We start from the raw sequence: 17,853 nt of genomic DNA, 5'->3' as shown, positions 1-17,853 counted from the left end.
ACCATAAAATAAAGATACTGAAAAGAAATACCTCAAAATAGTACTTTTAATAATTTCAGCTCTTCACACAAAAAATTGCAACACAATAACTAGCATTACAGTGAATGCTAGAAAAGGATATTTGCAGATCCTACATGTATTTTTATTAGGGATGTAACGATATACCGAATATCGCGGTAAATAAACGTCCCAATACCGTCATGAGACTGACAAAATCTACCGCGATCTTTTTTTTTAATGAATGTCAACGGGGGGGGGCGGCGTTGTTATGCCGCGTGTGCATGCACCTCGCGGGAGCGCGCACAGCGTAAAGCAAAACCTCCCAGACATGTATTGATCTGTACGGCAAAGTACGGTTTGGAAACTATATCATTTCCTTTTGGAGGGCATGCATAACACGGCATAACACCAGAGCCTCGCTGCGGGGAAACGTTGGCGCTGTTCCGAGTTTGTTCTAATCTGTCAAAATGACAGACTGCTTTCAGATTTTTACGTCATTGTTAAATAAAATATTCGGTTAACGCGACCACTGCTGTCCCAGCAACATCAGTACCAAGCGAGAGAGTTTTTTCCAGAGCAGGGGATATTGTAAATGACTAAACATCCCAGCTTATAAATACCTGGAAATGTGGACATTCTCATATTCCTAAAAACCTGTCTGATGATGCTGAGTGAGTGACTAGTGAGTTTGAGTTGAGTTAAAGGGTTGAGGGTCTGATTATTAAATGTCCTTGTTTATGTGTGAGATGCAGTGGCACAAAGAAAATGCCTACTTTGTTTGGTAGTACTATAGGTACAAAAACACTGGTTTTCTTGTTCCAGTCTGTTACTGTCACTTTGTTTTTGACACTTTAAAATACTGCTATCCTACTAAAATGCTGTACAAATCAGATTTATTATGTAATAAAGAAACGTTTTCCGAGTAAAAAAAATGTTTATTGAAAAAAAAATATTGCATTTTTTTTTCTTTCTTTATTATTCAATATCGCAATAAATACCGTACCGTGAACTTGTTATCGCGATATTATCGTACCGTGAGTTTTTGGTATCGTTACATCCCTAATTTTTATTATATACTTTTCATATCAAAGTACTCTTACGACAGGGGGCAAAGCAATCAAAGGTAAAGATGGTGATTCTGCGATATCCATAATTCAGCTCCTATCTACACTGTGAAGACACCTGTACAGCAGGTTCGCTCTAATAGCTCGATATTTCATGGAGGAAAACACCCTGTCAAAACTGACATGATGTATGACAACGCCTCTTTTCACCCCAACCATGTCCCTCTTACACTCTCATCCTCCTCACTAATGCCTTCTCCTCCTCTCTGCCTTCTTCTCCCTCCCTCTGTAGTTTGACAAAGCATATGCCTACAGCGTCCGCCACATGTTTGGCAAAGAAGGCAAGCGAACAGACTACACCCCCTACAGTTGCATGAAGGTGATTCTATCAAACGCACCCAGCCAAGGCGACCATCATGGTGAGTTGATGGCTGTTGGGAGAAGCCATTACCCATGTGATAAACCACTCGACAGCCTTTAGTTAAAGTCATTTCCCTGGGACTAGTGACACACCTGACTGTGATCATCATTACCAAATGAACAGTATATAGTTTTCCCATGCTCAGTATTACATGTTCCTTCCATCAGTGAAACAAGTGTTGTGCTATGTGAATTGTTTATTATGTTTTAATTGTATGTTTGTAGGATGTCCTTTCCGTCACAGCAACCCAGAGCTGCTGAAGCAGAAGCTTCAGGTCTACAAAGTGTCTCCCAGCGGGATCATTCAGGTGGGTGCTGCTGTCCTGTCTACAGTAGGCCTCAGATACATGGACAGGGTCTATATTAGGGTTTCCAGAAACTGACCATGATCTAAATCGATTATTCGGCAGCCCTGGCGAATAATAATCGATTATTCAACCCCCCGCGGGAGAAAAAAAAAAAACTCAGACAAAAGGAATTCCGTTGTTTTCTTTACGAGAACATGTTTAACAGTACAAACAAACAAGCATGTCATCACAACGACGTGGCCTTGAAGTGAAGTTGGTAATGGCCGGCTGTGCTGCGTCTTTCTCTGTAACCTCTTTGGCGTGCTTCGCACTCAAATGCGAACGCATTGTTGAGGTTGAGCTGTGATAGACCAACGTCTTTTCACAGAGCTTGCATTTAACTTCCTTTGGACTTGTAAGTTCGAAGTAGTTCCACGAGGAGGAACTCTTTTTACCTGCCGCTTTGTTCATCTTTAGTCGCACGTGTGAGGGAGAGGGGGGGTGGGGGTGGGGGCGAGGTCGGTGTGTAGCGTGCTGCAGCAGCAGTCTGCTCTGCACGCAGGCTTCCTCCCAGTTTACAGTAAAACAAACTGGTGGTGTGACCAATGGCCATTTACAATTATTAATACTATTACTATTATTAGCACATATATATTTATATATATTTTGGTTGAAACTAAGCCAGAAAAAAAAAAAATACATAAATAATAATAAAAAAAATATATAAATAAAATCGATTTTTAAAAATAATATTCGATTATGGAGACTGTAACGAATAATCGAATAATCGCTGGCATCCCTAGTCTATATCACAACATCTTTTATATGTTCCCTAAAATAAGGTCACCTTTATGATCCTATATTTACCAGCATAACTGAAACTTTGACGTACAGATGGAACCTAATATAAAACCTTAAAGGGTAGGTAATTCACTTCAGAAACACTTTTTGTTATATTCCATGGAATGCTCTTAACATCCCGATAGCAGTGAATACATTAAATGCTTTGACAATAAATATATACAAATATTTCATCTGTGGAAGCCGTGGCGCTGTAAAAAGCACGTCCAGTTATTTGCCCCGGCCCGCGGCAGATAACTGGAAGGCCTACCTGCCTGTCAGCCTTCCATCTGTGCACAAACTTCTCTCGTGCCCTCATTGGTCATGTGCGCGTTTGTGTGTGTTGGAGGAGGGGCTCTGTAAGGAAGTGGCAGATTTTGTGATTTTGTGTACTTTCAAATTCTAGCGCATTCGAGCTGGTTTCTCCGTTCTTACCTACCCCACCTTTAAGGCAGGGAAACCAATAGATTAGGAATCATCCATAAATGTCACGACTCTCCACATAGACACATGGATCCATTATATAATCACACTGTTTTCACTGTGTTTTGTGGATTCAACACGTGACATGTTACACGTTTAAGGATGATTCCCACACTTTGCACAGTGAGTTTCAGCTTGTTCCTCCGGGCAGAGGGGTTAATAGTTCCAAGGTGCAGAACAAAGCCGTATAAAAACAGCTTTGTTCCAGCAGCCACCGCTCGGGTGAACAAGTTGTAGCAGCATAACACAGATGCTGTGTCAGCAATGGCTATTTATTTATTTATTTGATTGTCCAGGTTTGTTCTTGTGGTACTTTTTAACGATTTGTCTGTGTTATTTGAAGCGTGTCTCGTGACGATGGATACCTTGTCTTTTAACTGCAAACCAAATCTACCTACGGGTACACATAAATAACCTGAACTTCCTAAGAACTTTCTAGTCCAGAGTGAAGCTCCCTAATGTCACACCAGCAAGATATCTTTCTCCTGGATAAATCATAGCATAGCTGCTTTTAAATATCAGTTTCTGTGCACTTTTGCAAATGTTCCTGGTTTTCCATTTACCAATAATATAAAGTGCATCATCAGGCAGAGACTTAGCTCTCCACTGATCCAAGTCACATCAGCCCTAGTGGTGAGCGCGCCTGTGGCTGCATCACGCTGGAGGCAGCCTTCAGGTATATAGGGAGTTATAAAGGAGCAAAACACAGATTCCTTAGTAGGCCTTGGATTTATTTTGAAGCGGCACTCTCAGTATAGAGTCACAGTGGCACTACTGTGATTTAAGTACAAGAAAAGTGAGAGCTCTTATGTGACCAAGCCAAAGCCTGGGCTTCAAAGTATCCATCTGCATGCTCTCTTTTTAACCCTGCAGAGCTTCAGAAAAATCAGAAAGAAATATAGAAAGTCCAAAAGTTGCCCTGTCTCCGCGCTTCTGTTTTCAATTTCTCTAGAACCGCTTGCACAGAAAATAAGACTATCCAAAGAAGTAAAACAGATAGTTGTAAAAGACACAGACCACAACATTTCGTTATATGCGGATGATCTACTACTGTACTTGGACGAGGTACCAACTACGCTTCCTAAGCTGTTAAATATTTTTACCCAATTTAGTTCAATATCTGGTTACAAGTTCAATTTGAATAAATCATGTATTTTACCCCTCAATAGTGCCATGGTTGAACTAAACTTAAATACAGAATTGCAGATTGTCCAACAATTTAAGTATTTGGGAATTGATATATATGCCTCATTAGACACAATAGTAGCAAAAAACTACAAAAGAATGTATACAACAATTAAAGATGACCTAACAAAGTGGATTAATATAACAATTTCTTTAGCAGGACGAATTTCAATCATAAAGATGAATGTTCTACCAAGAGTCAATTTCTTAGCTAGTATATTGCCTTTATCTCCACCAGACAGTTTTTGGGACAAACTTCAGAATAGGATTTCAAAATATATTTGGAAAAACCAATACCCAAGAATCAGATACAAAGTTTTACAATATGACAAAAACAGTGGAGGCCTTAATGTTCCCAATCTTGGGCTCTATCACCATTCCTTCACGCTTCGAGCCTTGAAAAACTGGATTGATGAAAGCACCAATGTACCTTGGATTAAAATTGAAAGAAGTATAGTCTATCCCCTTAAACTTGGTGATGTCTTATTTTCTGCCATATGACTGTATGCAAACATTTGGACCAATTATTGGGCAAGCCGTGAAAGTGTGGAAACATGTGGAGAAATTGTGCAATTGGTCTGTAGATTGGCATAGTAACATACCCATCTTTCATAACCTGTTACTACGTATTGGGGAAAAAGCAATCCAATTCGCACAATGGCAAACCCGAGGAATACATTATCTTTCTGACATAACCAACGACAACGGCTTGATGTCCTTCCAAGAATTGAAAGATACGTATAATGTGCCTGGCTCTTCCTTCTTTTTCTATTTACAACTACGTACTGCCATGCGCACATATGGAGTTCCTTGGAATCAACCTCTGCCAACACATCAATTGGTTAAGGTCATATTAAGTCCAAACAGTGTGAGCGGCACTACTTCACATATATATAAAAAACGGCAAGATAAATTAACCGGATATATTGGCATCTCTGCAGTATGGAACGCAGATCTAAAAAATGATACGCAGACTATTGATTGGAAGAGAATATGGAATAATATCTCCTTAACATCGCGTAACCACAATCACCAATTGATACAGTATTACATTACATTGCATTTAGCTGACGCTTTTATCCAAAGCGACTTACAATAAGTACATTCGACCAGGAAGACACAACCTTGAAGAAAACAGAATCATATAAGAACATCAGGTTTCAAAGAGCCAATCGTTTCAAGTGCTACTCAACTGGCTTTAGATAAGCCAGTCCTTTATTAGTATATAAGTGCTTTGTTAATAGTTCTATCGCTCGAGGTGGAGTCGAAAGAGATGAGTTTTCAGTCTGCGCCGGAAGGTGTGTAAGCTTTCTGCGGTCCTGATGTCAATGGAGAGCTCATTCCACCACTTTGGAGCCAGGATAGCAAACCCACGTGTTTTTGCTGATGGGAACTTGGATCCCCCTCGCAGCGAGGGTGCAGCAAGCCGTTTGGCTGATGCAGAGCGTAGAGCACGTGCTGATAATGATACAGTATAAAATGATACACAGATATTACCTGTCAACCAGAAAATGCTGTCAATTAAGGATGATTCCAAGCCCCATATGCCTTCTCTGTAACCAAAAGACTATTGGCACATATGTACACATGGTTTATGAATGTACTGCAGTAAGAACGTTCTGGAAACAGGTTATTGACATTGTATCTGAGATTATTGGAGTTCACGTACCCTGTCTCCCAAATATTTTATTGTTGAATGATGATTCTTCTCTTGATCCACAGAAACATCAGAAAAGGGTGCTTTTTGCTGGTCTAACAGCAGCCAAATAAATAATAGTAATACGATGGAAACCCCCACATACTTTATTTATTAAGCAATGGATATCATCCTTCCATGACCTACTAATTTCAGAGCTGTCAATCGCTTCTGCTAATAAGGCTAAGGGGGAAACATTAGAGGCTATTCAAAGTGCTGCTGATCGGGTAATAGCATTCATGTAAATGATGATTGTACATATATACGCACACCTTGGTGCAATTGTGGTTTATTAGGAGTTAATCGCAATTCAGCTTAAACAGATGAAATGTTATGTGGGAAAAAAAGAAAAAAAAATAGGAATGAATGTATTTTATGTGGATAAATTGTTATGCTATAAATTGTTATGCTATAATATATAATATATAGATGAACCCAGACGATTGCTAAAAAACATCAGGTAGGATTTTCTGTGAAATGGCAAGATGGGTGGGAAGAGGGGGGGACGGAGTGGTATTGTCTATATCATTTGTATCTGTATAGGTCCCAATAAAAAGTTGGTCACAAAAAAGAAAGTCCAAAAGTTGAGATTTACCATAAGCCGTGAGCGTTGCCATAATGTATTCTACAAAGAGTTGACTCATGGCATGAATATTTAAATTAGCCCAAACAAGCCTGGTAATGTTTTCACTGCATTCCAAAAGTCTCTAAGGATGTTTTCACTGCTGTTTTTGTAATTGATGAGGTATGTTTGTGTAGATAGTTGACTCAATGTCTTTTAAAACCATTTTGAGCTGCAACATTTAATCATTAATATATCCATTAAATCACTCGGTGAGTATCTAAGGGTTAACCCTAACCTGCTGTCGTCTCTTACCTTTTTCTGCCGCAGATCCTGGAGCTGATTAAAGGGATGCACTATCAGCTGGCCTGCCAAAAGTACTTTGAGCTGACACACAATGTAAGTGCAGATTTATTTTGAAGCAGGCAGTAACTGGGGCTACCTGTGTCAGAGGCAGGGATTTGCACGTCATGCATGAAGGCTCAGGAGAGACCCTCAACTGTCATCTCCTCGATCATTAGCTGGTGGTTACAGCCACTTAATTTGTATTGGTTTATTATAACACTTTAGATTCATTTTTGTCGCGCTTGGATACTCCTTGTGGATAATTGAATCTGTTTTAGTTTGGGTACTTGAGTCATCATCCCTTGCAGTCACAGAAAAGCAGGGTTTGGTAAATAGAGAAAAAAAACAAGGTCTTCATAAGGACTGAGGTGAGTACACAGTTTAGATGTTAGATGGGTCAATACAAATACAAGGTTGCATTGTGCATCAGTGGAATACCATAGTATTAAAGTAATATAACATGCTGAGTCACACGAAACGGCACTGTGTTAACTGCTGTAATTTATTCTGAACATTTCACAAGAGCACTTTAGGAACTCACTTTAAGGCTGCAGCCACACGAGGACGATAACGGTCGTATCCGCTACAGTTCTCTATCAGATAGACGGTTCGGCCACACGACGCTGACAGGGAAACGCAGATAACGATAACGGGTCCCAAGGTGGGTAGATCTGCGGACGAAACGCTCTGGGGGGCAAACGGCTCCGTGTCTACGCCCTATAACGATCATTTCCTGATAATGATGACGCAATAGCCCCAGTGTTTCGAGCCAGGTCCCGGTATCTCGCAGGACAGTGCACCCAGCAGGAGCTTCCAGCTAGATTTGATCGATATGGACATAAACGCGAGTGAAGTCTAATCGGACAGGAGAGGAGACACGCAGCTCTGCATGATCACCTGCAGCTCCGCCCGCTGTGATGGAGCAGAACAAAACACACACTTCAAGTTAGATCATCACCCTTAGCTATTTTAATGACCTCTCAAACTGTGAAATAGTTATAGATATGTTTATTTCTACTGTCGGGTCAGCCAGCTGCATGAGACCACAGATACTGACGGGCTGTCAGGAGAGGAGGAGGAAAAAAGAGGCTCCGTCCTCCGTGTATTATTGTTATATTATTACATAGTCATTATGCATTTGTTTTAAAGCTCAATAAATAACAAAGAAGACCTTTGACCGGCACTTTTCTAATTTTGTCCGGAAGATTTCAACTTTAACGGACATGTTGACCGGCGAAACCCCACCTCTGCTGCTAAATCCAGCGCAGAGAATAAACAGAAGGGCAACCATGCATCTGCGAGAAGTCTTCTTCGCTGCTTTTGGTGTATTTTGTGGCCGAACTACAGCGCCACTTACAGGCCCGGCATATGTACTACAGCGTCTCCAGCGCTTTCGAGCAGTCTCGTGTGAACGGACACGTTTCTGGTGCCTGTTGCGTGTGGACGGAAGACTTTTTTGATAAGGATTTCGGTCCGTTTGCGTTATCGTCCTCGTGTGGCTCCAGCTTAAGACTCGGCACATCCTAGAAACGTTTAAACACACTATGATGTATAACTATTTGAAGCATGTTGCACAGGTCTTCAAATAATGCCACCATATGTGGGGAATACACTATTCTAATGATGGCCTACATGGATGGCTTGGTGCTTATTGTCTTAAATGAGAAATGCCATAACATGTATATTCATTTACATTATGTTCTGCAATCATGTGTAAAATTAATAATTTGGTTACAAATCTGTAGCACAAGTATGTGTTGTATTGTTTTATGTTATGCACATTGATTAGCACCCGCTTCAGCTACACAGATGCAATATAATAGTTTTATAGGAAGTAGTAAAATCCCTACATTATTGCCCTAAAGTCTATCAAACATCCACGATGTCTCTAACGGCAACAGGTAGAAGCAGCGGAGTGAAATGTCTCCTATTCTAATTTGCTGTTGTGTACAAGTCTACCCCAGTAATTATAACATTAATTCACATGTAATGGTTTTGAAAACATCAATTTCACAATTGTTTTAAATGATGTAAAAGGTCACAGGAAGATCATTCGAAAGTGCTCGAGCTTCATCTGTAAATTGATTCATAGGTTTCTACTCATGAGTGATTCTGACATTTTATTTCCTGAAAGGGCATTTCATCTCTTCATTGAATTAGAGCGCTAATTTGGCCAAGAAAGCCTGCTAGTAAATTAGTAAATTACACTCCACATGGTTGCCAATGAAGCAGATGTGTCATGACTCTCATAAAAGGCAATAACATTGAATCAATAAATTGCTATGCTAGCAACCTGCAACAAACCAAACTGCTATTCTCATGTTCTCTTGTCCTCTCTCTCCTCTGTTTTCTTTTTATTGAGCAGGTTGAGGAGGCCAGTTTCTCGCTCAACCACCCCAACCAGTACTTTATAGAGAGCCAGAAAGTTTTGGCCGGTGGCAGGGACATAAAGCGAGAGACGGATGCGCCACAAAAGCCTCAGGAAAACTCCACCAAAGCACCCAGCGCGGCTCCAGAGGCAGCAGCGAACACACAGGATGTGGCCGAGATGACGGAGGAACTGGACTCTTTCTTTCAAGATGCCTGATTTGCTTCTTATTTTTTATACCTTTGATTACTTAAGGTTGGGTCGGGTTCATTTTGTAAAATCGTTTAAAGTCACTGTACATGAGATGTTAAAATTAAAAGTTGCATATCAGTTGTTTCTCCACTTCTTCTTTTATTGCCACAACACAACAGGCTTTGAGTTAAACTAGCCTGGACAATGTTCCAAGTGTTCTACCCTTAAATCACTTGTTATGTCGGTGACACTGTGACAGTATTTCTGCAGCGGTAAAAGAAGTCTGAGTTCTTCTTTCTTTGTTTTACTCTTGTCTGAACTCAGATGGCTCAGTGCACTGGGTTTTGGCAGGGATGTGGTTGTGATGACTAAAACATTACCCAGCTGTCTCAGAAACAATGTCATTGTATTTGCTGGCAGGAGTATGGATGAATGGTGGCAGGAAGATGGATGAAAGTAAACAATTTTCACAGCTGTATTATGCCGCCTTGGAATATTGCCTCATAGTACACAATGCAATTTATTCAAAGTATACGTGGTCAGGAGGTGTTTAAATCTTCTCTTAACGGAGCGTCCACACAGCAGCGTGCGTTGACGCTTGGAGGTGGGCGTATCTGAAGCTTGGGGATTTTTTGCGCGCAACGCTACCAACAACCAATCACATGAATCTCCCGCCCCCGACATACAAAGCAATAGCAATGTTAAAACGAAGTAAACTGGATATAAAATCCGCAAACAGGCGAAAACCTACCAGTTTCATCCACTGTCTCTGCCACCTCCCTCCATGCCTCGCTCCTCCGGTTTGTATCCCGGTAGATGAACAGAGACTGATCATACAACACCGGGTGATTCACTACCGCTATAATGAATTTTCCCTCCATTTTTTGGAATATGAGGAAATGACCTGCGTAGTCTCTCCCAGCATACACGCGGTTTGATTGGCTAGCGCACAGATTTGCATACACAGGATTTCATTGGCTGACGCCTCCGTCGAGGTGTCAAAAGTTGAACATTGCTCAACTTTTGAAGCCAGCAACGTTCCACGTCGCTTCCCAAAATGCAGTTCGGCTAAAAGTGACATCATCCCATTCAAAGTGAATGGGCAGAAGCGTTGGAAGCTTCAACGCACGCCGCTGTCACCTTTGTCTGCAATAATTTGTGGACAATGGTGGCAGTCGGAAAGTCGGGAACCTTCTTCTTCTCCTCTCTTTGTTTTTAGAAGGTATGATTGTGAGCTTTTATCACCGCTCCTACTATATTCATTTATTAGATGACTAACTTTAGATCCAATTAGAGGCCCTGAAAAGGTAGACCTGAATTACATGAATACAAATGTGTTTTCCAGCAGGCCAAGGGAAATATTGAATGTATAAATGAAAACCTCTTTCTGTAATTTAATGATTGTGAATTTTTAATCAAATGTTATCTCCCCGCGGGGCCAAATGTAGAAAGAAATCATAGCACTTAGTCACATATCTTCTGCTGGCTTTTCCTTTTTGAAGTCTTTGACGCTCACACCACAGTTCATCACTGTCTCACGCTTGTAACACGCGGCCTGCTCCAGAGTTGGAATTAAATTTAGGTCTTAAAATCCAGGCATTGGTGCTTGACACGGAGAGGATTTATCCAGTATAATAAGGAAACTAGAAAGCTGGGCTGCTGTCAGCAAGACACCCTTGATGTTTAATATTTGGTTGTGCATGACTACATTTGATAAAGCTGGCACTTTCTTAGACCGTAGGCATGCAGTTGACTAGGACGCTGTTTATCTCCTCCAAATGGATTTACCATCATTAATCACGACCTTGCTTTCTTTCATCCCTCGATTTGTTCCCTTCCCCTTCTTCATTACATGGGCGAGAGGTGTTCTGGGAATGGTGTGTTATCCAAAAGGGCAATAAATGTAATCCAAGACCCAACCGCAACATTTGTTGCATGAGTCTCGTATGGAAACTGACGTGCGGGGAGAATCTGTATGCGGGGATGTGCTGTGGAGCTGGAGAGAAGCTTTGTCAATGTGTCGCAATCTGGAGCTGGTAAATGCTGCAAACATGACCTCATCAAGAGCATAAGCATTGCAGCTAAAGGCCAATAATATAAATTCAAATACATGAAAATGAAAACAACACTTAAAGGTGGGGTATGTAATTTATTTCAGAAACACTTTTTGTTATATTCCATGGAATGCTCTTAACATCCCGATAGCAATGAATATATTAAATGCTTTGACAATGCTGTAAAAAGCACGACCACTCATTTTAGCCGGCCCGGCTAAAATAACTGGATGGCCTACCTGCCTGTCAGCCTTCTGTGCACAAACCTATCTCGTGCCCTCATTGGTCGTGTGTGTTGGAGGAGGGGCTCTTACGGCCCCTACACACGGCGGCGTGCGTTGCCGCTTGGCGGTGGGCGTGTCTTGAGCTTGGGGAGTCAACGCGAGAAACGCGACCAACAACCAATCACATGAATGTCCCGCCCCGGACATACAAAGCAAAGCATTCATGCTACATCCATGCTGGCTAAATATACTGTCTATGCTTGCTAGCTGTCCATTCAAACGAAGTACACTGGATATAACCTCCCCAAACAAGCGAAAACCTACCAGTTTCACCCACTGTCTCTGCCACCTCCCCCCATGCCTGGCTCCTCCGGTTTGTATCCCTGTATGTAAAGAGGGACTGGTCATAGAGTACCGGGTGATTCCCTACCGCCACGATCATTTTCTCCTCCTTTTGTTGACATATGGGAAATAACTGCGGTCTGGCTCTCCCAACATACACGCGGTTTGATTGGCTAGTGCTTGTACTGTCAGATTTGCATACGCGGGATTTGATTGGCTGACGCCTCCGTCGTCATTGCTCTACTTTTGCAGCGAGCACCGCGAGAGAAGCTACGCTTTGCTCCCACAATGCAGTTCGGCGAATCGTGACGTCACCCCATTCAAAGTGAATGGGCAGAAGCGTTGAAGCGGCAACGCACGCCGCCGTGTGTAGGGGCCGTTAGGAAGTGGCAGATTTTTTCCGGTTGTGTATTTTCAAATTCTAGCGCACTCGAGCTGGTTTCTCCAAAATTACCTACCCCACCTTTAAAGTATACATTATAGCTAAAGAAGAATGTATCATATCATCTAGAAATGCACCAAAACAAATCAAAGGTTATAACATCCCATAACACATTCTTCTACATCTCACCCTCGGACTTTATAAATATGGGCCCAATTTATTTGATAAATGTCTCATTCATCATTTCAGATCTCATAAAAGTGTGTGCTGTTGTGATGGAGTATTAACTTTTCAGTGTGAGGAAGAGCAGATTATTATGTTCGGTCTATATTGGATTATTGTCAAATTAGCTGCACTGCAGTAAAACTTTCTGTTCTCAGCACCCTAGTTACTGCCACATAATATTTATTTTTCAAGGTAATAAAGATCTGAAGCAAAGCCTGAAGGAGGGTACATCATGGTAACAAATATTTTGAGCTTAAATGAGCAGTACATTGCTTAAAGGGTTGGAGTTCTTGACATTACATTAATTATCATTTCACATTTGAAATTTCTTCCTAGCATTTTCAGGAATAAGGGTAAAGGGGCAAACAACACACTGACTGACCATTTACTATCGGAAATGAAAAAGCTATCTAAAACTCTAAAGTCTTACCCCTTCTTCGTTTAAAGACGATGGTGGTTGACATTTTGTTCCTTTATCCTCCAGAATCATCCAAATGTCATCCACAAGCTTTCCCCCTCTGCCTCTCTTCAACCCAAAGTCCCATTGGGATTTATTAAAACACATATTACTTTGTTTACTTTGCTGGAAGAGAAAGTAGGACAACTATTTTACAATGGAAAACATTGTTCCTATCTGCTGACAACTGTCTGGAGTTGCTGTTTGAAAAATAATACATTTGAATTAAAATGCTAAATAAAATAGTTAAAGTAATGTGTTTACTTGTTAGAACCATTCAAAAAGATGTTATAAACAAAAAGTTATGGGCACCCCGCCCATAACTTTTTTGCCCTGGTTCTCAAAGGAGCACCTGGAGATGTTGCTTGGTGCTCATCCTTAAAATTAAATAAACCGTAACTTTTGAGGGGTCTTTATTTGCCAGACGCACGGCACTGAACACACATGCAGAGGTGAACACAGAACACACATGCAGAGGTGAACACAAGACAACATTAGCAGTAGCACGACCAGTAATCCTACAAGCTGTCATCACTACCCTCCTGACTGTTCTCCTCACTGTCTTCCTCTCTGTCAGACATGGTAGCTGATGATGTAGGCCTACTACTTTCTCTCTGGTTGAGTCTGCGATTAGCTGCTTGCATCCACAAGTCAACAGCTGGTTTTGGTTCGAAAGTCTCTGTTGTCATCTTAGACAAGTGGATGTAATCAAATAAGTATATGAACATAACCAATAACCTACCATAGCCAATAACAAATGAATGTAACTTTTTTTATTTGTGTTGTTCATTCATATCTTATTTTACCTTAAAGGTGGGGTAGGTAAGTTTCAGAAACCGGCTCGAGAGATGGAATGCTCTTAACATCCCGATAGCAATGAATATCTTAAGTGCTTTGACAAAAAATCCATTACAAAATTTCATCTGTGGAAGCCGTAATACTGTAAAAAGTACAACCAATCGGATTGGTTGTACTTTTTACAGTATTGGCCTACCTGCCTGTCAGCCTTCCATCGGGGCACAAACTTATCTCGTGCCCTCATTGGTCATGTGCGCGTTCGTGTGTGTTGGAGGAGGGGCTCTATAAGGAAGTGGCAGATTTTCTCCGGTTGTGTATTTTCAAATTCTAGCGATCTCGAGCCGGTTTCTCAAACTTACCTACCCCACCTTTAAGGGCCTACACAGTTGTTATGCTATACCACATTGCCCTTTACTGGATGTCTAATGAGCTGCACTAAACTACATGTTAGCATTTAAAATACCTAGACATTCTTTTGCGGTTATTTTGTTGAAAGTAACTAAAAAGTAACTAAAGTAGTGTAACTCATTACATTTCAGAGACAGTAATATTGTAATGTAACTTATTACTTTCAAAAGATAGTAATAAGTAATATGTAATATATTACATTTTGGAAGTAACTTGCCCAACACTGCTTCTTAAGTACTTTCTTTCCTACAAGTAAGAGCCTTGAGTAGGCCTACCAATTATATTTAATGACATATTTCTAATGGAATTCAACCAAAACAACATAATGGAATTCATCAATTACTTAAAAGCATTAGGGTTCATTAAGAAACACAGGTTTCATAGCACTCAAAATGCATGAACTCTTACTTTCTTTCCATAATTATCTAACTAGTGTTACTACAATTGTTGATTAAATGCATTACTTGTTGTATAGAAAAAGCCAATTTATAATTAATGCTATACCTTAACTTTACCTGGTTGTTCCTTGACAAATTAACTGATGTTTGAGTTTTATACCAAGCAAATGCAGAAGGCAGGATTTCCTTCTATTTGACTTGCATGGTTTTTGGAGGTGGAAGAAAACCAATACAAACAGAAGGTGAACATTCAAACTCTTCATTTGGCAGGAAATTGATATGTATGTTTTTGCTGGGAGGCTGCCTTTGGCTTGAAATGTAAAAGTAAATACATCAGCAAAGTCAGTCACACATTTGTTTATAGAATCTGTCCTTGTCCTTCCTACAAGGGTTGTTCGGTGAAGATACACCTGTTGGCATCTGTCCATTGGTCTAAATCTGGAGATCCATGAGGGTCCATTACTGTCTCTTGATGACGTTCTTTGGTATTGATTGTAACAGCAGATACATTTCACTCCCATCAGCATGTTGTCCAATTCCTGTGAAACCTAGCAGTTGTTATGATGCAGTGTGATGTTGGTATCTTTGTGTTAAAAAAAAAAGAAGAATAAAAGAAACCTTTCCTTGTCGTCAGATGTAGGCCTACTGGCTCGATTTACATAACATTTACCAGGAGCTGTGACAATGCTGTTGATTGTGAATTTTGGGGATACATTTCTGCAGCTGTATGTTAAACGTATCATTATTCCTTGGGGTGTCGTCTCATTAACCTGACAGATGTGTGAGCCGCGCTGTTCATGTGATTAATTTTGCATTAACTCTTCCTAAGCTCCACCTGCAGCCATGCTGTCTGTCGCTCTCCTGTGTTGCTTTTCTAAACAGGTTTAAATGCACCTCTAGTGCAAGTTAATTTAAAAATGTTGCTCAATACTTCATATTCGCTCAAATAATCGTGATATAAAGTTTGCCTCACTGAGAATGGGCATTGTGTTCTCATCGTTGCAGTTATTTAAACATAAACAACATATTTTATTAAAATAATGTTGTATGTTCACCTTAAATAAATAATTTGGCTGTATCAATGTCTGTGTTTCCATTAATTGTTCTCTTCATTGCTTGTGTGGACAGGGTGGTCATATGCAAATATATCCACATACCAAAACGTATTGTGTATATTCCAGTACAAGTAGTACCCAACATTTATTTTGTATTCCACTACACTTTTTTAACGTGATTTATTGTGATAAAAAGTGTACCTTTGTGTGTTGAGAACAATTCTACTTCCATACTAAAACTCAGCATGCACTCTAAATCAAACCTAAAGAATAGTTCAATAGTGTGGACCGGGTTTATTAGACGATTTGTAAATAAAATATAAGCAAAATATTGGAAATACTCTTATTTGTGTTCTAGCTGAGTCAGGCAAGAAGATTGACCACCAGTAGGAAGCTTCCATTTTCACAGCAGATATTTTGGAAGGTCAAAGCATGAAAATCACAGGTGTAAATAATCGCATGGACGATGGCTCTAGAGTCTATTCCATTAAGTATCTGAGTAAGCTGTGTCATGACATGAGCATGCGCAACACCAGAGCCCTGCACCAGGCTCAGCTAAATGGAATGCACCCCTCATTAGTCTTATCAATTTCACCTGCGCGTTCCCTGCATTGACGAGTAAAACGTCCTCTGTGAAACGAGTCTTACAAAAATAACTGTACTAAAGCCCAGTTTTACTCATTTTTACATCAAATATGGTGCTACATTTTAAGATTGCCTTCCTTACAAAATAAAAACAACAGTGAATTTGCACCAAAAAGGCAGAAAGAAAGGCAGACTCAGGGGGCGCCCAGATGACACCCCGGAAATGATAGCTGGCTTTAATGTAACCAACCTAAGAGGAGTGGGTCAACATTGCAAGCAGGTGGGGCTAGAAGTATTTAGTGAAAAGTACAAAAACAACATTTCAACCAAAAGAGGATGACATGCCTGTTAGCATTATTATTTCCATGAAAGTATATTGTTGCATACCGTCATCTTATCTAAAATGACTTAATGCTAAATGCTACTTAATGCTAATGCTAACATGGCCATGGTTTATGTATGTTTATTATGGCACACTTTTTAGGAGTACAGAGAGGCTGGCTGAATTGACAACTAATGCTTTGTGAATGAACAAGCAGAGAGGTTGAAGTTGGAGCAGATGGTAAAGGACGTCACGGTGGAGACTCTCACAAAGCCATTTGGACAGGTGAGTATGACTCATTAAACTCCTCATATGAGAATGTGTGTGCACACCATGGTGTGTCAAAACGGCTGTATCTCCTTTGGTTTTATATGTGTGCTTGTCGCTGTTGTCTTACAGTTACTGTACTGCAGCGTCTACAGTTGTGTTGAGGGCTGTGGTAATTTATTATCCTGCTATTAATCCTATAAAAAGGAAATGTCTATGTGGCTGAATGTCTGTTGCACCCGCCATGGTCACTTTTATTTAATTATCCTGGCTTTATCTTCTTAAATGTTTTCTGTGTGCATTAAAGAAACAACAATATAACTTGTTGATAGTAGCTGAGGCAGAGCCATGCAGGCTTGCTGATTCCCCATGTTTTCCGTCTTTGTGCTGAGCTAATCTACCCAACTGCAGACTTGTCTCATATTAAACTGACAGATATGAGTTGTATTTATTTCTCTCATCTTACACTCAGCAAAAATGCAGTAAATGTATTTCCAAAAAATGGGCTACGTTGTCCATTAATAAAATAATACACAGTAACCAACTGAAATGCGGATGTAACATTAGTGTGAATGGCTGCCCCCCCAAATAATGTCTTACTTCCTCTCACCGCCAGTTAAGTGGATTCAGTCACACATTAAAAACAAATCTGCAGCAGAGTGTGACACATCAAAGAGGAAGTGGAAAGTAAACCCCCTTGTTAATAGAGGGTATTGTGGAAGTATGGACTGTGGGGTGTTGTGGGGACATAATGGCCCTGACAATCAACCAGCTGAGTGCCCATCCTTTTTCCCTGCAGGGAGTGTCGCTGGAGAGTAGCGCTGGAGCTTGTTGATGCTTCACGAGCTGACACAGAGTTAGGTCTGTGTCAGCTCTGAACAGACGGGAGATAAT

At 40.6% G+C, this 17,853-nt stretch overlaps 1 protein-coding gene across 1 annotated transcript in view; it reads left to right on the top strand.

Annotated features, from left to right (window-relative positions):
- The window catches only part of prim2 (DNA primase subunit 2), a 33,420-nt gene extending 23,840 nt beyond the window's left edge, over positions 1 to 9,580 (top strand). Inside the window, exons 11-14 of the mRNA XM_034101105.1 lie at positions 1,357 to 1,483; positions 1,710 to 1,792; positions 6,868 to 6,936; positions 9,248 to 9,580. Of these exons, the coding sequence (XP_033956996.1) occupies positions 1,357 to 1,483; positions 1,710 to 1,792; positions 6,868 to 6,936; positions 9,248 to 9,469 (501 nt within the window). The 3' untranslated portion in view covers positions 9,470 to 9,580. The remainder of the gene's footprint in view (positions 1 to 1,356; positions 1,484 to 1,709; positions 1,793 to 6,867; positions 6,937 to 9,247) is intronic.
- Positions 9,581 to 17,853: the final 8,273 nt, after the last annotated feature.

The sequence above is a fragment of the Pseudochaenichthys georgianus genome, chromosome 15 (genome assembly GCF_902827115.2).
Source record: "Pseudochaenichthys georgianus chromosome 15, fPseGeo1.2, whole genome shotgun sequence".
Lineage (NCBI taxonomy): Eukaryota > Metazoa > Chordata > Actinopteri > Perciformes > Channichthyidae > Pseudochaenichthys > Pseudochaenichthys georgianus.
This window is presented reverse-complemented; position numbering and strand designations above follow the sequence as displayed.